The sequence below is a fragment of the Apium graveolens genome, unplaced genomic scaffold, assembly GCF_009905375.1.
Source record: "Apium graveolens cultivar Ventura unplaced genomic scaffold, ASM990537v1 ctg1340, whole genome shotgun sequence".
NCBI classification, from domain to species: domain Eukaryota; kingdom Viridiplantae; phylum Streptophyta; class Magnoliopsida; order Apiales; family Apiaceae; genus Apium; species Apium graveolens.
Window position 1 is genome coordinate 31659 of NW_027417199.1, and position 23953 is coordinate 55611.

General features: G+C 33.5%; 1 protein-coding gene across 4 annotated transcripts; it reads left to right on the top strand.

Annotated features, from left to right (window-relative positions):
* Window positions 1-1187: 1187 nt before the first annotated feature.
* Window positions 1188-5096, top strand: LOC141699800 (uncharacterized). 4 transcript variants are annotated; one of them, XM_074503627.1, is made up of 7 exons: window positions 1188-1635; window positions 1719-1772; window positions 2636-2713; window positions 3108-3177; window positions 3269-3357; window positions 4264-4394; window positions 4824-5096. In XM_074503627.1, the coding sequence occupies exons 1-7, from the start codon at window positions 1450-1452 to the stop codon at window positions 4834-4836; spliced, it is 621 nt and encodes a 206-aa protein (XP_074359728.1). In that variant the 5' UTR covers window positions 1188-1449; the 3' UTR covers window positions 4837-5096. The 4 variants fall into 4 exon arrangements, with proteins under 4 accessions (XP_074359728.1, XP_074359727.1, XP_074359730.1 ...); XM_074503626.1 differs by lacking the exon at window positions 4824-5096 and adding an exon at window positions 4502-4614; XM_074503629.1 differs by lacking the exon at window positions 4824-5096 and adding an exon at window positions 4474-4614 and having other exon boundaries at window positions 1189-1635.
* The last annotated feature ends 18857 nt before the right edge of the window (window positions 5097-23953 follow it).

Genomic DNA, 23953 nt, shown 5'->3' on the forward strand with positions numbered 1-23953 from the left:
GTAGATGCATAAGTTGAGTGGGGAGGAATCTCCACGGTTGACGAAATTACCTGGGTTGTCCCCGATGGTGTTCCTTCCTCCAGAGCTCTAATTGTTCTCCGTGTTCTCGCCATGGTTATTGTTGTGTTTCCCACAGACGGCGCCAAATGTTATGGATAAAAAACTAAGGTTATTATTTGTTGTATTTATTACTAAGATTTCGGGAGCTCAAGGCCTTTAATGACTGCTCTCGTGTTTCGTAGCTTAACTCTGCCTTTACGAGATGCCTACGTATCTCTGTGAATTAGAGAATCAAGCCAAAAAACGTAGTTCTAGTTTGTGGGGTGAGGCCCCTTATATAGATGGGGGAGTCCTTGAATTGGACTTGGTAGAAGAGACTTGGTGGTCAAGTCTCTGAATTAGGATAGACTTAGGAGTCCTAGGAAGTAGGAAGCTGATTCCTTATCCCATGAGGTTCCTTGAAGGCCAATCTACAAGGATTTATATTCCTCTACCTATGAAGTCAGATTCATATACCTTCCACTAGGATTTATCTTAATAGCTGTTTTCCTCCCTTATTTATTAATTACGAAATTAATAAATAATCAGGGCTTTTGGGCCTTCTTTGTTCCATCAGGCCTGATCTGGTCCATCAGACTTGATGAATGTGTTGACGTTTTTGGTCTGAATGTCATACATCTTCTTATTGGGCCTAGCAGCCCAAATCATGTATAATTACTGTAATATTTAATTACATAATCATGATTTATTTATCCCTATCACTAGTTTTTTTTTAAAGTTCTATAATATTAAGAAAAAATTATGTGCATCGCACCGCTTTTAAGTTACTAATTTATCATGGCCATGCATTCCAAATTTTAAGTGAATGCCACTTCAATTAAAATAAGTATGTTAAATAATTTAATTTAACAAAATAAAAAATATTAGTTTATTTAAATTGTAATTGATTTTTTTTTTAAAAAATTTAACTTTCATCATTGATTTTTTTTAATAAAATCTTTCATATTATTCTTTTATAATATTATATGTATTCACAATTTTTTTAAAATATAAAATTTTATGATTTATTTACGTAGTTGATTTAATAATAGGTGTGTGTGCAATGAGACGGATTTAAAAAAGAAAACCTAAAAAGAAGAAAAAAGAGAAAATAGTGTGATATGCTAAAAGTAATAATGTTCCAATCGTCGGGCAGTGGAGGTCAACCCGTAGCTTCTGGAAGGGGCAAAAAGAAAACAAAAGGGAAGGAAGTAGGTGCAGTTGTAGCAGATCTGTGGGGGGTTATACAAGCAAGAGAGAGAGAGAGAGAGAGGGAGAGAGAGGGAGAGAGAGAGAAAGAATGAGAAGCAGAGCAATCTGAGTTGATTTGAAACAGCATACATTACAATTACAATTACAATTACAATTACAATTACAATTACAATTACATACATATATAGACGAGCCCCAATGGAGAACGGAGATGCATCATCATCATCATCATCATCATCAGCAGCAGCAGCAGCATCCTCCTCGTATACATATTGGGTGAGGAAAGAATTGAAAGATGCTGCTCCTCTCCCTGCCCCCCGCAAGCTCACTCCTCAGGACCACAATTCTCTCTCTTCTTCTCATCTCGGTTCTGCCTGGAATCGGGTGGGTTTTTATATATTTCATCACTTTTTTATTCTTTTTATTTATTTGGGGCGGCCTTTATCACTTTCCATTTTTCCATTTAGGCTGGCACTTGGGAGGAGAAGGATCTCAATGGATGGGCTACTCACAAGATTAAGGTGCGTTTTGCTTTTTCCCTATTATTATTATTATTATTATTATTATTCTTTTAAGAAACTCTACCTTCTATCTGCCCTGCCTATACTTACTATTAATATCTGTGAGGTTCACTGCATTTTTCTAGCTCACACTTACCTATACATTAATATTAGACCTGATATACGAGATACGAATAATTAGTGTTTGAGTTCAAAAATTTGGAACACGAAAAAACAAAAAAACATGAATATGAATAGTGTCGGGTTTGGGTTTCCAATAGGTACACTGACACGGAACAAAAGTACACGAAATAAATAAATTTTTAAATTTTTAAAAATATATAATATACATATATGTACTAAATACCAAATGTGAATTTTACCTATTCTAAATAACATATATATAATTTTAAATATTAAAATATATTTTATTATTCCTTGACTACGTGAGTGAGCACTTCACAGTTAATTATCTATTGCATTTTTTAACAATTATTTTTTTTCGTATATAATTCGTATACTTTAGTATACTAAAACAGGTAAACACGAATATATTAGTTCCGGGTTAGTGTCACCAAATTGATACACGAATGGGGTTCGGGTTTAAGGTTTGGTACACGAAAACACGAAAGTACACGAAACGTTTGTACACGACACGGAACGTTGCCAGGTCCAATTAATATCATCAATGCTTGTCGTCCTTGCTACATTGTTTATTTTCTTGTTTCTTCTATCATGTTCCATTATTCGTCTGTTGCCTCATGAATAACAACATTTAACACAAATTCTTTAGCTCAATCATTTGCATCTCATATAATATTACTACTAGCTTGTAACAAAAATATCAATGGGTGATTTTATTGGACTTTTTTATCTAATTGCAGGAGTTGCTTGGCTCTACTACCTTGGAATTTTCTGGTGGTAGAGCAGAAATAGTGGAAGTATCAAAGTGTTCAGGCGACGTAAGTGGCTTCTCTATAATATTTATTTGTCAAACATGCCTTTCTTTACTGGATTTCACTTGTTTCCTGCTTTTTTGCCATATCTCATTTGCATTGTGTCTGACAGCCATAACTAGCCCATCCATGTATCCATAACATGTGATTGTCATTTATATTTTACTTTGCCGAAACCTATTGCTGAGAAATCTGCAATTATAGATGTGTATGAATTTCAAAAAATTTCCCTTAATTACTCACTTAAATGAAAAGCCTTATCATTATCACTATTTGCATCACGAGAGAAGAGTATTCAAATGTTTTCTCCTGCTACTGATCAGCTTTCTCATCATATTGCATTATCACTATTTGCTTCTCTATTATAGTTGTCACTGGTAGTAGTTCAATTGGGTTGCAGGCATTTCTGGTGACTGTACGAAACAAGAAACGTGTTGGTTACACATACGAGTTAACAATCATAGTGAAAGGTATGATTTTACAGAAATTGCAGATTGAATTGAGATTTATCTGTCCCTTTTGTTTACTGTTTTTGTTTCAATAAAATGCAATGGTAATCAGGGGAGTGGGTTATTGGAGATGAGAAGAAGAAAGTCAAGGGCCACTTGGATGTACCAGAGTTCACTTTTGGTGAGCTGGATGACTTGCAGGTATTTCATTTATGCAATAGACACATACACACCACACAGGAAAAGAAAAATATTATGAAAGGATTTGGGGATAAATATGAGTGAACCTGGCTCATATCTACGAATGGATTCCCAAGTATAAACTAAACCCTAATCGACTTATATGTTCATATATTAATTGTTTGCAAAGACCATTAGTTCAATTTTATAAATTTATCTGTTGAAGAAAAAGAAAATATAGGTAATTTATGCGAATAATAAAGAAACAGAATTGGACTAAATGATGGGTTTAAATGAATTGCTCACTAATAGAATATTCAACATATAAATATGGTGAATTCTACTACTAGTGTAATAAATAGTAAGATTTGAACCAACAACAAATAATACATGCATGAAAAGTTAAAACAATCTGATTTCTGTGGACGAAAGAGTTTGAGTGGTAGAATGATTTGGTTTGACCATTTGGGTTTTGCACCTAGTGTGAGGGTTACCTTTTAAATAATTCATGATTTTTCATTTAGCATTATTATTTTTTATTTTCTTCTTGTGGATATAATTGATTGGTACTTGGAAGGATGTACAAATATAAACCGCAACTTGCTCTTGAATTATGGAAACCAAGTCAACCATGGCATTTTTTTATTGTGAGTACTTTACATTGGCCGGGTAGAAACTCTTTAGAAATCATGTCGAGGTTGAATGCTTCTCTGGTAAAGTCACAGATAAGAATTAAATTATTCAAGTTTACTCTAGTATTTGACTTGTTTTTGTAGTGAATGAAGCAAGTTCCTTAGGCATTTTCTTGAATGCAATGATTGTTGGTATCACAGCTGTTGTGTACTTTTTATTTTCCTTGAATTTTTCTTTAACCAAGTTGCACTTCAGATCTTCAACATAAACTTGTATAAATGTTATGATTTGCAGATTGAAGTGAGACTTGATGCTGAGAAGGATCTCATGCCTGAAGATAAGACAAGGATAAGAAAGGATCTTAAGATGTTTTTGCAGCCTATACAGGAAAAATTGTTTGAATTTGAACAGCAACTTAAGGATAGGTAGAGTCGATTTCCATGGATGGATTCTGTTGTAGCCTTGGTTTGCACAAGCATCAGAATTTTTCTTATATTTTTACAGTTGACTTTTCTGCGTAAACTTGTATCAGGGAGAAAATGGCTCCATATGGAACACGGTGATGTGGGAATTAGACATTCTTATATGTTTTATTGTGTTTAATCTGCTTGGGCTGTGTTAAGTAAGCCATTTATAGCGTTCAAATGGTCTCTTACTGGCTCCTTTTGCACTTTATAAGAGTTTGGATCCTATTAATGGAGAACCCTTCTGGCTCCTATGAAATTTAAATGAAAAGTACAGGAGTGGCATGCCTTGATGGTGGCTTATGTGTTAATTTCATTTGGACCCTAGAAGTTTTTAAGTATCTCAACTCGCCCTTTATTCTTACCCTTTTCTTTATCTAACAATTTCAGTGGATTGGCCTAGAGGTGCACAAAAGGCCCACCGGGCCGGGTTTTGATTGGGCCTTAAAAAGCACGGGTTTTGACCGGATCGGACTTTTCGGACTTTGATCGGGCCGGGCCGGGCTTTTCGACGAAAATGTCTGAGCCCGTTTGGGCCCTCGAGGCGGGCCTAACTGGGCCTTTTTCCGGGCCGGATCGGATCGGGCCGGACTTTTTTCTAATTTAAATCGGATCGAGTATTATTAGAGATTCCGAAAAATATATATGTTAGCAACTAGATCATCGTAAAAATGTATCAGTTTACATGGAATATTATGAAAACTTTACTTCGTTGAAAACATTTAAATTCGGCAAAAACTAAAAATGTTTATAGAATAATATGTTTTATCATTAACAATAATATTCAAATATATATAGTGTACTTATTATACAACGAAGTATATAAATAATATTATTAATCACAAATATGTAAATATATATGTGTTTAAAATAATTTTTTATATTTATAGTAAATGTGAATTTATAAATATATAAAAAAATATATTAGAATAATCAGATTATAACTGGGCTTTTTCGGGCTTTTAATCGGGTCGGGTCAGGCCGAAACCCGGGTTTTTAACCGGGCCGGGCCGGGCATTGCCTAAAAATATAGGGCACGTCGAAGCCCGAAGCCCGGGCCGGGTTTTGACCGGATTTTAACCGGATCGGGCCGGGCCATATTTTCGGGCCCGGGCTTTTTGTGCATCTCTAGATTGGTCTCAACCCGCCTTATTAGACATGTTCTTATTCTTTTTTGTTTTTAACAATTTTAGAGGACTTTTTCTGATATATTCTTGCCCGTTCTTGTTTTTAACAATTTCAGTGGATTGGTGGTGTTATTTTAAAAGAAGAAAAATTCTATTTTTTTTTTGAAGTGGGGCTGCAAAATTTGTTGCATCCAAGTCCTCTTCATATCCAAAGCTATTGAAACATTGGCTGAAGGAAGCTCTTTTGGTTTTTGAAACTTCTGAGGTTGTGATGTTTTTCCCCGTGTTAAATTACATTAGAGGGAAATGATAAGTATATTATATCATAAGTTACCATTTTCGTGGAAAGTCCTCCGTGTTAGCTAGTTTAAGTTATATGACATGGCCGCATCTTGCTACGGTAGCTCGTGATATTTTTCCGATTCATGATGCCTATTTCTCAGCCATCTTTATTAAAAGTTTAGGGCTGCCAATCGAATCGAGTAACTCTTGAGTGTTATTGTTTTAACTTTATTAAAAATTTATCAAACTCAAACTCGAGCTCAAATTTATATAGAGTTAAATTTTTGTCCTTATATAGATTCATTAAGGAAAAAGTTACTCAAACATGTTTACGGAAAACTCATATATATATATATATAGGGCTTTTCAAATAAAAGCGCTCTTAAAATAAAAATTATAAACAAGCACAGCCCAAAAAAACTTAAATGTGCCTGACAACCCACACATGATTGACATGCACATGTTACACACGCACCACTAATTCCCTTCATTTTTAAATTAATTTGTTCTCTTATTCAACGAATTTTATTTAAAAAATTTGACTTCACTGTATTTTTGTCCATCCTTCAACGATCAATATAAATACCATATGTGCTATATTCCGGCGATAAATCACTAATTATACTTACAAGAATCACTAAAATTTAGCTAATTTTACTAATAATATAAAAGGAACAGAGAGAGATATTGAACTTCGTTGGAACTGGTCCAATTATGTGGGCTATGGTTTTATTAAGCCCAAATAAATTAATGAAAAAAAACACAGGAGAAGGTCCGAGAGCGAAAAAATTTAAAAAGGGGGAGACAAAGCGTTGCTGTGAGTATGATATTCATATTGATATACTCTTCAATCACTAAATCGTATGACGACAATTACTAAACTGCACATAATAATCACCAAATTACACATAGTAATCAATATATTGTACATAAAAATCACTATTTACATGGTCTGGTTTCTAAGGTTTAGGGCCTAAAGGTCCGAAACCCTAGACTAAGTTAGGGTTTAGGCTCTAGGGTTTAGAGCACCCTAAACCCAAAATAGATGGAATGTTTATCAACTAATTTCTTATTATTAGAAAGAGCTAAATATTTTTAAAACTTATTTAAGGAATTGGTGAACCCTAAAAATTTAACGACTACTAAATTAAGTTCCAATTTAAATTTTATATAGTAATTTCTAGATCTTGAATCACTAATTATACTTACAAGAATCAATAAAATTAAAAAAGTTCTGAAATTATAATAATTTCGGTTTAGTGATTATGTTAAGTATAAATAGTGATTATCATCGGAATATGGCAAATATGGTATGCAAATTGATCGTTAAGAGATGGAGAAAAATACAGTGAAGTCAGATTTTTAAAAAAGGTTTGTCGATCAATGAAAAATGTTAGGAATAAGTTGTGTACTTGATAACGACTTGAACAAAACACTTAGTATATTTTAGTTAAGTGATTTTGTAGTTTTCAACAGATGATCATTTTCAACATCCATTGAAAGAGTAGCGTATGTAACAATAAGACTATTAGCACATTTCTGCATACTTGGATAGCTTATTGAACTAGATGTTGTAGATTGTCCAAGTTATGTTAACTACTAGATTGAAATGCAAGATAGGATGATTAATTATAAATATTAGATGCCTTATAATCTTGTGTAAATAAAGTAGAGTTAACTATCAAGAAGACAGTCTCAACGGATGATCAACCTGAGTTTCAACGGATGATCAGACAAAGTTCCAACGGATGATCAATCTAAGTTCTAACGGATGTTCAAATTCAAAAGAGCAGTTGATAGTGACTTGACAGTCACATGTGCTGATTGTATGCAAGTGGAATGTGGCAGCCTGTTTGAAGGTTTTGGAGAATAAAGAAGCATTTACATTTCCATGCTAAACTGAAGATATTCAAAGATGCCAAAAAGTGAAGCGGGGAAGCATGATATTAGACTGGAACCATTTTGTCTTATTTTTTTTGTCTTTTTATCATGTAAATTGGTAATATATAAACCAAGTGTAGCAAGTTGAATAAAAATGAAGTATTCAAGTTAGTTAGCAAAAACTAGAGAAATAGAAAAAGCACAATCTGTAAATAATTTCTCTGTAGTTCTTGTTGTTCAACTTGTAAGCAGCTATGTACTATTTGTATCACAGAGTTCTCTACTTAATATATATCTCTGGTGTAAAAGTTCAATCCACCAGAAAGTTTTTAAAAACTTGTTTTAATTGCTTTGTGATTTGATTTATGTTATATTCGTATTCCGCACCATTGCAAATCAAACACAGTTATTTATTTGGAGAAGAACTGTTTAAAACCTAAAAGAAGCCAGAATTACATTCAACCCCCTTCTGTAATTCTTGTTTAGATTGTTTGGGAATAACAATTGGTATCAGAGCAAGCTTTTGAAGAACAAAGAGTTTAAAGATCACAACAACTAACAAGATGAACAAAAAAGATTTTGGAGTAAAGATTCCATTTCTAGACAAAGATAACTATCACCAATGGAAGGTGAAGATGCACCTACATCTCCTATCTCAAGATGAAGCATATGTGGACTGCATTGAGAAATGTCCACATGTCCCTATGAGAGCTGCTACAGGAAATGAAGCATTAGTTCCAAAGCCACAAGCAGAATGGTCTGATCCAGATAAAGAACAAGTTCAAAAAAATAAAAAGGCCATGAACATTCTATTTAATGGTGTTGATAATGACATGTTTGACAACATCATAAACTGCAAAACTGCTAAGGATGTCTAGGATATAATTCATGTTATGTGTGATGGAACTGAGCAAGTAAGGGAGAACAAAATACAATTCTTGATTCAACAATATGAGCATTTCCATAGTGAAGAAGGTGAGTCACGCACTGACATTTTCAGTACATTCCAAAAACTACTGAATGCTCTAAATTTGCATGAAAGGGTCTATCAAACAAAAGAGTCAAACATCTCTGCCAAAAGAATGGAAGCCTATGACAGTCTCATTGAGAAATTCTCAAGATTACAAGGAGTTCACCTTGGATAGACTGTATGGTATCCTAAAAACCTATGAGCTTGAAATAGAGAAAGATGGGAAGATGGAGAAAGAAAGAAAGAAGGGATGGTCCATTGCATTAGTTGCTGATCAAGAAAAGGAGAAGGAGACAAAGGTTGAAGCTATTGATTCTGCACCAAACCCTAGAGTTTGTGAAGTCAAAGGTAAAGGTCTAGTAGCTGAACATGAAGATCATCTTAGTTAAGATGACATGGATGACATAGATGAGCATCTTACTTTTCTATCTAGGAGATTTGCCAAGCTCAAATTCAAGAAATTTTTTGGAGCGGCTAAGTCAAACAGAAACATGGTTGATAAGTCTAAATTCAAGTGTTTCAAGTGTGGCTTGGTAGTTCATTTTGCTAGTGAGTGTAGAAAGTTTGATTCTGATAAAAAGAAGTTTGAGCCAGTTGATTATAAGCAAAAATAATTTGAGTTGCTCATGAAGGGTTTCAAGTACATAAACGCAACGGAAACAATAAGTTAAAAACGTGAAAAATCAGAATTTTTGAAACCCACCGCAGGATCCATGCGAAAAATAGATATTTAATTCGTAGATCAGATTGTTTACCTTAAGAAGCTTTACAAATTGGTTGACTAATGGAGATCCAAAGCTTGTTCAATCACCACGCATCCCGCTCTCGCGATCTACGCTCTATCGATATCCACACGAATGTTTGAACGCCGGTATTGAATGTGTACTAGTACAAACTCGTTTCTTCTTGCTCTCTCCATCTTCTTCCTTGGTGGCTAGGGTTTTAGTAAAAGTCTTGCACACCAAAAATCAGCCACATAAGAGATATTATATAGAGAGTAGAAAAATGAATTATAACTCTTAACTAATTAGGAGTTATTATTAATTCGAAAATTTCTATTTGTATTATAATTAAGTCTCACTTAATTATTTAACAAATAAATTTCATAATTAATATTAATAAATTCGAATATCAATATTTATCTAATTAATTAAGTCATACTTAATTAATATTATAAATAATTCGAATTACTTTAATATAATTTAAATCCAATTTAAATTAAATAATCCTTCAAGCATTCTTAGTGTGCGACCCTATAGGTTATTATTATATTGGCAACAAATTTTAAATCTAATTTAAAATCGTAAACAATGAGCGGCATCTAGTAATACATCATTGCTACCCAAGTAATAATAATTGAATCGGTGATCGATTAAACCTTTTATGAATAATGTACAATGTAATATAATCCCTTTAACCAAATATTATAGATTTAACTCGAGGCATGTAATGTGTCATCCTCATCATAGTTTAATCCAAGTTTCCTTGATCAATGAGTAGACTATCATATCAAATCAACATTTGAGTGTGGCCACGCATTTCATAGTCTAGCTCACACAAGAGGCCAATAATATCACTCCTAAAATAGGAGGGTTAAATCCCATCTAGATCATTCATATTTCTCAAACGATTCATAATATACCCAATGTCCACTTTTATCATTATCCGGTCAAGGATAACTTTTAATGGAATCAATATATATTAATTCTCGTATAGAAATATAATGACTTCAGGTCTAAGGACCATTACATCATTATCACTGTGAGAATTACTTAAGACACAACAGACATGTAGAATCTCACATTGGGTCTGTCCAACACCATGTACATTTATATCTGCCTGTGTTTTTGACTTTAGTATCATCATACCTATGATCAATGAGATGTAATCATCAGTCAACAAATACACTAGTCTTAATGCATTATTATTGTCCCTTAATAATAATACTCGACTAGGGACCTTTAGGAATATTTATACTATTCTCATAATCTCATTTCTAAGTCACGTACTTAGAGATATATAATTGCATATCATATTCCAAGGATATTTATTAATCTAATATTTATATCGCAGTAAATTAAGAATTAATAAATTATAACTAAAACATCATAGTGTTGTGTCTAGGGCACAAACACTAACAATCTCCCACTTGCACTAGAGCTAATCACCCATGTATCTAATACTCATGGAACTAGTATGACCATCGTACTTCTGCTACGACAAAGCCTTAGTCAGTGGGTCTGCAACACTATTATTACTATACACTTTATATTTATATCTCCTTAATCATTAATCTCAATAATAAGGCGATATTGCCTAATGACATACCTAAACAGTCTCCATAACTATTTCAAAAAAATATCAATATATTCGGCTTCCATAGAATCATCAATGTTCTTGCTTTGAACTATTCAAGCTAATATCAATTATATTTAGGCAGAACACAAAACATACATAAACTCGTAATCATCCTTGTCTGTCCAAAAATTAGGTTCAGAAACTAGTATCAGTGTAACCCTTTACAACCAGTTCCCTATCTTCCCTATACACCAATAATAAATTTTTAGTCCTCTTTAATTACTTAAGAATATTCTTGAAAAACTATCAAGTGACCCTCGCCTGGATTAGACTGGTATCTGATCATCATGCTCAAAGCATACGAAACATCAAGATAAATATATATCATTATACACATTATAGATCCAATTGCTGACGCATCTGGAACTTTCTCAAACGACCCTTATCATCTAATGATTTAGGGGCAATTATCTTTTGAGATCACTATCCCATGAGACATCGAAACATATCCTTTCTTTGTCTCTTGCATCATAAAATGATGTAATACTTTATCAATGTATGTACTCCGACTAGGTCGATTAATCTTTTCAATCTATCTCTATAGATCTTGATCCCTAATATATAGGTAGCATAGCCTAAGTCTTTCACCAAAAAACTATTTCTCAACCAAGTCTTAACAGCCTGTAGAGAAGGTATGTCAATTCATATATGTTATATATCATCTACATATAATACTAGGAATGTCACATGGCTCCCACTAACCTTCTTGTAAACACATGGTTCATCTTCATTTTGAATAAAACCAAACTCTTTGACCGTTTCATCAAAATGAATATTCATTCTCCTTGAGACTTACTTCAATCTATAAATAGATAGACGCAACTTACAAACTATCTTAGCAAACTTTGGATCGACAAACCCTCAGGTTGTATCATATATACATCCTGTTCAAGGCTCCCATATAAGAAAACAGTTTTGACATCCATTTGCCAAATCTCATAGTCAAAGTAAGCAACTATTGCTAACAAAATCTTGATGGACTTGACCATAGTAACTAGTGAAAAAGTCTCATCATAGTCTATACCATGAATTTTTTTGAAACTATTTGTCCACTAGTCGCACCTTATAGGTCTGTACTTTACCATCCATATCAGTTTTCTTCTTGAAAACCCACTTGTACCCTATAGGTTTTACCCCTTCGAGTGGATCAACTAAAGTCAGTACTTTATTTTGATACATGGATTATATCTTGGATTTCATGGCCTCTAGCCATCTCTTGGAGTCTGAACTGTTCATAGCATCTTGGTAGGTGAGAGGCTTATCATTATCCGTAAGCATCACATCACCATCTTGAGTCAAAAGAAATTCATAATTTCTCCCGGGCTCATGGTGAATCCTACTAGATCTACGAATAACCTGTGTTTCTTAGACAAGATTACTTTCAACATTTTGATGTACATCCTGATCTTATTCCAACTCTGGTTCAATGTTATCATGTGGTTCTCGATCTTCATCGAGGTTTATTATCCTCCCACTGATTTTCTTAGAAAGTAGTTCTCCCTCAAGAAATACAGCGGCCCGAGCAACAAACACTTTGTTCCCGGAAGGATTATAAAAACTATACCCTAGTCTCACTTGGGTATCCCATAAAATAGCATCTATCTAATTTTGGTCCAAGCTTGTCAGAGGCTAAATGTTTTACAAACACTTCACGTCCTCAAATTTTCATAAATGACATGCTATGACATTCATCACTCTATATCTCATACGGAGTATTTTGAACCGTTTTAGTCGGAACTTGGTTAAGTGTATATGCAGCCGTTTCTAGAGCATAATCCTGGAAACTGAATGGAAGACCCGCTTGACTCATCATCGATTGCACTATGTCCAACAAGGTACGATTTATCCTCTCAGAATCTCTATTCCATTGAGGTGTTCCAGAAGGAGTAAATTATGATATACTATCACACTCCTTCAAGAAACTCTTGAAATTGAGGTTTAAGTATACTCCTCCACGATCTGATCGTAAAACGTTTATACTTTTCCCTTGTTTTCTTTTCTACTTCGACCTTATATTCTTTGAACATTTCAAAAGAATCGGATTTGTTCTTCATAAGAACCACATATTCATATCTACTGAAATCATCAGTAAATGTTATGAAGTAGTATAAGCCCCCCATTGCCATCATACGCATTCGACCACATACATCATTATGTATAAGTCATAATCGTTCGGTGGCCCTTTCACCTGATCAGGTAAAAGAAGCTTTAGTCATTTTGCCTATGAGACAAAGTTCGCATCTTCCGTATGATTCAAAATCAAACTTATCCAAGTATTCATCTATATGTAACTCAGAAATACGTTTCTCATTAATACAGCTTAACGACAATTCTAGAGGTAATGTTTGATTTGAGTCAACTTAGAACATATAAATTGTTAACTAATTGTGCAACATTATAAGTCTTATCATTGAAATAGAATAAAAAACTATTGTTTATTTAATTAAAATGAAAACCTTTCTTGTCCTAACAAGAAATTTACTTAATGTATCCGCTAAAGGCAGGCACGTAATAACAATTTATCAAGTTCTCAATCTCGCCTTATGGGCAAAATTAGGTATCGAGTTCCTTCAACTAGAGCAACAACTTTTGCTCCAATTCTAACCCTATACCTAAAACTTGACCATTGCTAGTCTTCTTCTTTAGATCTTCCAAATAAGCTTGACAATTTAACTTCCATTCATCCAGTTATTTCCACAGAAATGACAATCATCTCCTTTAGCAACACCACTATTAGGCTTCAAAAGCCCTTTGGGATTGGACTTTGGTTTGGCACCGAATAAGATCAAATCTTCACCTTGCCTGCCCACTTTCCTTTCCCATTTGCATTCCATGTGTACATCATTAATATGAACGTAATTCATGCCTTTACCGTGTTATTTTAAGCAGTTCTAAACATGCTTAACAACTCAGTGAATGTTCTGTCTATCTTATTCCTTTTGTTCTTAATAAACTGAGAATATAAGTTGGTCAAAGATCGTTGATATAATTAGTGATTTAGTTGTTAATTATGTTTGATCCATATCATGCCTATATTGCTTAATTCGTATACGTAATGTTTCTGAATGAATGCCATGTATTCTCAATGCAATACTTGTTTATTTCTATGCCATGAATGCATCTCTTAGTACTTGCATTAATTGTATAAGAAGCATGTTTAGGATTACAATAGGGCAAAGACTGCTAGTCCTCCTTATGTAAGGTTCGAACCATTTTTCCCTAGCCTAGAGAAAATTATGTCAAGGGTATTAAAATGGAGAAAATGATCAGTCAAAGATAAAAATTAGCATGATAAGGTTGTAGCTGTTGGTATCTCTGTTTATAGTAAAATCTCTAATCCAACTAGACCCAAACTGATAAGTTGGGTACCAAGAACTGTTAATCCATTTGGGAGTGCAGGACATAACAGGTTAATTGATTCATATGTATTCTTGCTAATTCATACTCAAGGAATATGATCAAAGAAAGAGCCTCACAATCAAATATGATTGACAAAAGCTATTCTGTCAATAATCTTTGGAGATGATAGCAAAGGTTTTCATTACGGGACAAGCTATGCAGAAAAGGGATGTCATCATGGATTCAACAATTGCTATCACTGATAACAACTAATCATTGGAGTGACTGATACCAATTGAAGCATCTTTCTTACTGAAGAATCAAGGTACAAATCATCTTATCAGACAGTTCTGCATCAAAGAACAAAATGTCAATTCAACGAAGGATCGGTGTCTCATCTGAAGCAGGAAGGTTGGGAAGCTTGCTCTTCTTAGAGTAAGAAAAGGATATGCTCGTAGCTAAACTAGAATCTCTGTAAAGGTGAAGTCAATGGTTTCTACTGTAAAGTTTCATCTGACAAAAGTTTAGTTATGGCGAAAGAAGCTCTCACCCTTGAACATCAACACAAGGAACTCTTTTGTAAAAAGGGTTTAGTGAGAGGACTGCCTCATCTGGAATTCAGAGGATGAAATATGTGAGGCATGTCAGAAAGAGGAGTCAAAGACAACATCATATCAAAGTAAAGATTTACCTTATTGATGGTGGTTGACTACTCTTATTAAACAAAGTTGTTGTTCGTGCATTCTAAAGACAAGACATCACAAATGGTGATTGATCATATCAAAGAAGATCAAGCTAGAAGCAATTGCAAAAGAAATGATCTTGTGGTCAGATAATGGGGCTGAATTCAAGAAGCAGTTCTAATTGATATTTGTAACATCAAGAATATTCTTAGACATATTCAGCACTAGGAACTCCGTGTTAGAATGGAGTGGTACAAAGAAAGAACCCGAACTTGATTAAAGCTACAAGGGAAATATCAAGCTAAGCAAGACTTTCTAAATACCAAAGGGCTGGAGCAGTCAATACAGTTTACAACAAGTAAGATCATGCCTTGATCATGATGTATACATGAAGACCACTAATGGGTCAATGGCCAATAGAAGCAAATACCGGATAACTTGAAAGTATTTGGAGAGAATGTTCTATAGAAGCAAACAATTTAAATGTTTTCATTTGTTTGAGGATCTTGTCATTTGCAGCTAAGACTAGATAGGATATTTTCCATGGCTACTTAGTGGAGTCTACAACCTACAGGGCATTTGTGGTTGATCAATAGAAGATGATTGAAAGTCTAAGTGCACAGTTCAATAACTCAATGCTCCAAGCTGTTAAAGGAGAAATTAATGGTATTGATGATTCATATCCAAGCAATGGAATGGAAGTGTATAACACAACTCATTATGTCAATGAAGCCAGCCAGCAAGGGTAAGGATTTTCAGGAAATCCCAGTAACAGCTTAGGGGGAGCAAAAGAAGGATCAACTAGTCAGACACTACACCACATTGAAAATCAGAGGACACTAAAGAACATATCCGCTGATACAAAGGATTTGATGTCAATATTATTCCCAGAGTCTAGTTTTTAAGTGATCCAGATGGTGGAGTAATGATTAGCAGGGCTATTAAGTATGAATAATTACTTCTCTAGTTTTCTATCTGAAAAAGAAACTAAGAAAGTTACATAAGCTCTGATAGATCCGGATTGATTGGGTGATTACAAATAACTTTAGGGTTTTGTTAATTTTAAAACGATCATGATCCCATCATAAAGAGATTCCCAATTTTTCCTTGAATAAAATATTTTAAATCAATATTCGTCAATGGTTTGATTTCCAGGTAGTGAGGGAGTCACAACGGTCTCACTTAAAATCCACAACCTTACAAGTTCAAAGAACTCGCTTTTGACAAAATCGCCCCATGTCAGAAATAAAGAAAATTTGTATTTTATTTCGTGTTTCATAAACACGAGAATCTCATAATCGTTTGTTCATTTTAAAATCTTGAATCGTTACAGATTTTATCTTGTTTAGCAAGCATGACATGGGTGTCGTATCTATTACATACATCCTTAATCTAATTAAGCATGCATCTTTATAAACTACTCTACACATACATTCATCATAAGCGCATATATATGTAAAGTGCAATAAATAAACGTGGTTGGTTATGGATTCATCCAATGTGATCTTTATCAAGCTAATGACAAAGATCTAGGTCAATCTAAGGTGGAAAATAAATACAGGCTAACTATTATATGTCTTCTTTCTTGTATTGCTTCCTTGGATGGCCTCCGTGTGGGATTACCCTTGATCTTCAAATCTTCATGTCTTCATGTACATTACAAGAATGAAATATGAAAACTAATCTAATGAACTTACAAGAAGAACTCGAGTTACATTCGAGATTTAATAATTACAAGATTAAACGACATGCAAGCCGTATTTGAAAAACCAAAACCATTAACCTAAGGTTATAAGCCATAACCATTCACCATGCTCAATTAATACAAAATAACATGTTAAAACACATAATCTGATCATAACATATCATACCCATCATGATCTAATCATAAAAACCAAATATTAAAAAATCATAAAATTCAAAATTTAATATGATAACATTAAATCGCAGATTACAGGGCCTAAACGAAGTCAAACGCCTTATAAAATAGCGTATTTGTTCGCCAAAATCGGACACCAGACACAAATTTCAGCAAATCCGCTGCATCCGATTCAGAATCGTATCAAATACGATTCTTATAATAAGAACAAACACAAAACATGTATATATCAGTATATATACAGATTATATAATCATCATATGATTATACAACTCTCATGAATATCATATATTCAAAACATATATATACATACACATATATAATCATAACAACATATAAAACATACAAAATCGAATACATAACACTCATGGAATATTGTATACATGTTATCATCATAAAACAGTAAACACTGATGAGGATCAAGGAATGAATATGTTAATTGGGATTTGGCTATGTGTACTCGTTGTGATGTTCAATTGGAGAGGATGCAAACATGGGTTATGAAGCTTACTTGGAAAACAAGGAATTAAGGAGCGATGCATGAAGTTGGGCAAGTAGCTGATTATTATATAATTAATTCAAATTTTGCTTGCAAGTTTTTTACCTTTCACTTGAAAGGGGTTTTCTTGTTTTAAGCACTTAGGATTTTATTTTCCTATTTGGATTTGGTTTTTAAATTTGTTTCCTGGAAGGATTCAGATATTGGCTAATTCAAGCTGATATTGAATTTCTCTTGGAATCCTATTGGGTTTGGGTTATTGTCTAAGCCTATAAATACCCTTCTCATGTAATCTTTTAAGGGAGACAATGGATGATATAAAACTTGTGTTTTGAGATAAACTATGAGTAGTTTTTCTTTCTCTAAACTTCAATTACTGGATTTTTTTGAAGATTAGATTCGAATTACTTAGTTTCTGGATTGATCTAAGCAATTTGAGATTCAAAGTTCACGTTTTTGGATTGATCATGTTCTTTTGAAATATCCTCTTCTTCTCTTATCCCTTTTCTTCTTCTTCTTTTCTTTCTTTGCGGAGAGATCCACATCAAACACATAAATAAATTAAACACTTTTCGCAAGTAGCTCTGATGCCATTGAAGGGTTTCAAGCACATAAACGCAACGGAAACAATAATTAAAAACGTGAAAAATCAAAATTTTCGAAAGTCACCGCAGGATCCATGCGAAAGATAGATATTTAATTCGTAGATCAGATTGTTTACCTTAAGAAGGTTTACAAATTGGTTGACTCATGGAGATCCAAAACTTGTTCAATCACCAGACATCCCGCTCTCGCGATCTATGCTCTATCAGTATCCACACGAATGCTTGAATGCAAGAATTGAATGTGTACTAGCACAAACTCGTTTCTTCTTGCTCTCTCCATCTTCTCCCTTGGTGGCTAGGGATTTAGTAAAAGTCTTGCACACCAATAATCAGCCACACAAGAGATATTATATAGAGAGTAGAAAAACGAATTATAACTCTTAACTAATTAGGAGTTATTATTAATTCGAAATTCCTATTTGTATTATAATTAAGTCTCACTTAATTATTTAACAAATAAATTTCATAATTAATATTAGTAAATTCGAATATTAATATTTATCTAATTAATTAAGTCATACTTAATTAATATGATAAATAATTCGAATTACTTTAACATAATTTAAATCCAATTCAAATTAAATAATCCTTCAAGCATTCTTATTGTGTGACCCTATAGGTTATTATTACGTTGGCAACAAATTTTAAATTTAATTTAAAATCGTAAACAATAAGCGGCATCTAGTAATTCATCATTGCTACCCAAGTAATAATAATTGAATCGGTGATCGATTAAACCTTTTGTGAATAATGTACAATGTAATATAATCCCTTTAACCAAATATTATAGATTAAACTAGAGGCATGTAATGTGTCATCCTCATCATGGTTTAATCCAAGTTTCCTTGATCAATGAGTAGACTATCATATTAAATCAACATTTGAGCGTGACCACGCATTTCATAGTCTAGCTCACACAAGAGGCCAATAATATCACTCCTAAAATAGAAGGGTTAAATCCCATCTAGATCATTCATATTTCTCATACGATTCATAATATACCCAATGTCCACTTTTATCATTACCCGATCAAGGATAACTTTTAATGGAATAAATGTATATTAATTCTCGTATAGAAATATAATGACTTCAGGTCTAAGGACCATTACATCATTATCACTGTGAGAATTACTTATGACACAACAGACATGTAGAATCTCACATTGGGTCTGTCATGCACCATATACATATACACCTGCCTGTGTTTTTTACTTTAGTATCATCATATCTATAATCAATGAGATGTGATCATCAGTCAACAAACACACCAGTCTTAATGCATTATTATTGTCCCTTAATAATAATACTCTACTAGGGACCTTTAGGAATATTGATATTATTCTCATAATCTCATTTTTAAGTCACGTACTTAGAGATATAGAATTGCATATCATATTCCAAGGAAATTTATTAATTTAATATTTATATCACAGTAAATTAAGAATTAATAAATTATAAAGAGAATAATCGATAAAACATAAACATTAATAATCCTAATGTCTTAAACTAAAACATCACAGTGTTGTCTCCAGGGCACATACACTAACAGATCAAGCAAAAGGAAAGGACTTTTCATTACACAAGAAAATGACTGGGCTGCAGATGGATTGGAAGAGGATGAGGATACAAGATATGTCAATCTAGCACTTATGGCCAAATCTAATGAAACAGAAACAAGGTCATCAAACAATCAGGTAATCACTACCAACCTAGCTCATTTATCTAAAGCTGAGTGTAATGATGCTATAAATGACATGTCTACTAAACTATATCACCTGCGTGTTACACTCAAGTCTCTCACTAAAGAAAACAATAAAATTAAAGAGAACAATTGTTAGGTCCCAATATGTTTGTAGAAGGGGGGTTGAATACAAACTATACCGTTTAATCGAATATAATGCGGAATAAAAAAAATGAAACAAAATTCAAGTTAAATAAAACTGTTATTAAACTTGAAAGGTGTTACAACAACGGTATCGTTTACAAGGGATTAATCTCTAATAAATTATTCCAAATCTATAATAAATTCAACATCAACTTTTTCTATTTTTGAAATAAAAAGATCAAATGCTAAAGGCAATTTGAGATTAAGTTCTAGGGATTTTGATCCGCTAGATAGTTACACAAGAACAAGAGAAGGATTTCTAGTGGTTTAGATTTAACAATAAATACTAGAAATTAATGTCCTGAAATATTGCAGTTGAAGATAATAAGTTCTCTGCTTTCTTTTTGTTCTGTGTTCTTGAATTGGTTGAGATATTCAATGTTGTTGTCTGTTGAAAGATCAGCTTCTGTTGTTAAGTAATCAAAACAATCCAATTGAATTGTACTGGCAAGATAATCCTTTGATCTAGCAAGACAATCGGAGAGACTATTGAATGAACTGGCAAGACTATCGGCAAGATAATCCTTTGAGCTGGAAAGACTTTCAGCAAGACTATCTAAGAGAACTGGAAAGACTTTCGGTATGACAATCCAATTGTCATACCAGTTCAAATGTTTGTCTTGCTGAATTAATATTGAATATTAATTCAAAATCAATTCTGAAAAATACATAATATTAATTCAGAATTAATTAACCAATTAATTCAATTAATCAATAAATTAATCTTTACAGATATAATTTATTTTCTTAATTAAATTATATGACTTAATTAATTAATAGAGAATTAATACTATTCTTGAACAACAACCACTCTTCTGACAATCTTCTGTAAATCACTGAAAATTATGAATCAATTCCACCACTTCAATGTTGACACTCGATGTACTGTCTGGTTCATGAATGACTAACTTTTGTGATGTTTCTTCATGTCTTGATTTTAATAACTTGATTTTCTTCAGATTAAATCCCTGTAATTAATTGATACCCTGACAAGATCTCTGTCACTTGATTAAATCCACAATCTTGATTTATATCACTGAGGCTTAATCAATTTCTTGAGCTTCTTCCAGTGAATTAATTCCTCAAGTCTGTAGATGAACAATGTTCCTTAATCCTTTGACATATGTTACTTTGAGAGATCTCTTTGACGATAGAACCACTATTTACTTGTTACATTCTTATTTGAGTTGAGTTAAATCCTCGAATAAACAAATAGGACTATGACATATGCCTTTCGACAATGTATTTTAAGTGAAAGAAACAATGTGTTAGAGACTCAATTTGTTGAATTGGAAAAATTGAAAATAGAATGCAAGATTGCTAAGGATGAACTAACTGAATCCTTAAAGAAAGAGAAGATTTTAAGAAATCAACTTGAAAGAGAAAAATAAGTAATTAAGGCATGGAAATCATCTAGAGATGTCCATGCTCAAATTACTAAAGTTCAAGGTATGGAATCTTTTTGTGATGCAGCCTGGAAAAAGAACAAGGAGAAGCTTGATTTCAATCTAGTTGAAGGACTTTCAACGGATGTGGATTCGACGGATGATGAAAATTATCCGTCGAATAATTAAAAGGATTATCCGTCGAAAGACAATGAGCCACATCCGTTGAGTGCAAGTAAACCAGTTAACAAAGCTAAGCTAGCCAAATTAAATGAAAAATATGGATCAGTTTCTAAGAACTTTGTTCCAGGAGAAACAAGTCAAGTAAAACAGAACAAAAGAGTTAATGTAGGTCATCTATCTATCAAGCAATTGAAGGACAGGTTGGAGAAAATTGAAGTGAAAGCAGAGTCAAAAAGGAAAAACAATAAAAATGGGAAAGTAGGAATTAACAAACATAGCAACTATACACCTGATAAATATGCACCAAGAAAAATCTGTGTTAAGTATGGTAGTGTTAATCACCTGTCTATCAATTACAAACTTGCTATGCCTACTCCCATATCTGCACCATTTTCATTTCCCAGCATGCCTACAATGCTTGTAAATGTTATGCCTGTACATAATTTGAATGCACAGTATGCTAACATGCCATTTGCATAAAATCCATATTATGCTGCATTTAGTATGCCACAAATGCCATTTAGCATGCCTTACTGGAATAACATGTTTGCACATAATATGCCTTTCCATGTTAATCAAGCTGTGCATGATATTTCTGCGATGATGAATGACTTTAAGGGTTCTACTCAATTGACCGAGGATGAACTTGAAGTACCTAAGTCAAATGAAGACAAACCCAAGAAACCTAAGAAAAAGGCTAACAAAACAGGACTCAAGGAAACTTGGGTACCAAAATCAACTTGATTTGATTTTGTTGTGTGCAGGAAAACAGAAAGAATCTTTGATATTTGGATAGTGGGTGCTCAAGGCACATGACTGGAGATTCTACCCTTCTCACTGAGTTCAAGGAAAGAGCTGGCCCAAGTATCACTTTTGGAGATTACAACAAGGGTTATACTGTGGGATATGGCTTGATTTCAAAAGATAATGTCATCATTGAAGAGGCTGCCCTAGTGGATGGAGTGAGAAAAGAAAATGTGTACTTAGCTGATTTCAACTCATCAAATGCAGAATCTGTCACTTGCCTATTTAGCAAGGCAATTCAAGATGAAAGTTGGCTATGGCACAAGAAACTGTCCCACCTTAACTTTAAGACTATGAATGAGCTAGTCAGGAAAGATTTGGTAAGAGGTATTCCTCAAGTGGAATTCTCAAAGAATGGTCTGTGTGATGCATGTCAGAAAGGTAAGCAAATCAAGGCATCATTTAGAAAGAAGTTTGATTCAACAATTGAAGAACCTCTACAATTACTGCACATGGACTTATTTGGACTAGTAAACATATTGTCAATCTCAAAGGAAATGTACTGTCTAGTAATTGTGGATGATTTCTCAAAGTTCTCTTGGACATATCTTCTCAAGTACAAAGATGAAGCTAGTGAAATCATCATCAATCACATAAGACAAGTCAACAATCATCCTGATTTCAAAGTAAGAAGAATCAGGAGTGAAAATGAAACTGAGTTCAAGAATTCTGTGATGAGATCATTTTGTGAAGAGAATGGGATCATGCATGAATTCTCAGCAACAAGAACCCCATAACAAAATGGTGTGGTGAAAAGGAAAAACATATCTCTTATTGAAGCTGCAAGGACTATGCTAGAAGAATCAAAGTTACTAACATACTTTTGGGCCGAAGCTGTAAATACTGCATGCTACACTCAGAATATCTCTTTGGTTAATCAAACAAAATGCATGACTCCCTACCAATTGTTCAAGAATAGGAAGCCAACATTAAACTTTCTTCATGTCTTTGGCTGTAAATGCTATATTTAAGAAATCAAACTGATTAGCATGGGAAGTTTGATGCCAAAGCAGATGAAGGCATTTTTGTTGGATATGCTGTTGAAAAAGCATATAGAGTCTACAATCTCAGAACCAACATTGTTATGGAAGTACATGTTGTGTTTGATGACAAGAAGATTGAAGGACTACAAGATGGATATTTCCGTGAAAGCCTCAAATTTGACAATGTTGAGATGGTTGGTGAAGACAGTGATGATGAGAGTGCTCAATAACCAATGTCCAAGGAAAATGCAGAAAAATCTACAACTAATGAAGCACATAATTCAACATCCATCGAAAGACCAAGTGCATCATCAGTTGGAAGACAATCTGCATCATCCGTCGAAAGGAAAAATTCAACATCCGTTGAATCATCAATATAAATTGAGGGCCAATACAGATCACAATCAGAAAGGACCCCAACTACAAGCCAAAGATCCATAAAATTAGGGGGAGTTTCTTCTAATCAAAACTCTGTCACACATCAAGACAACAATGAGGCCTCTTCATCTAGATCCGATCTACCTCAACAGAGAAAATGGACTAGAGATCACCCATTTGAACCGATCATTGGTGATGCATCTTCAAGAGTGCAAACAAGGAAAGCAACTCAAGATGAATGTCTATATAACATCTTTCTATCTCAGGAACAACCTAAAA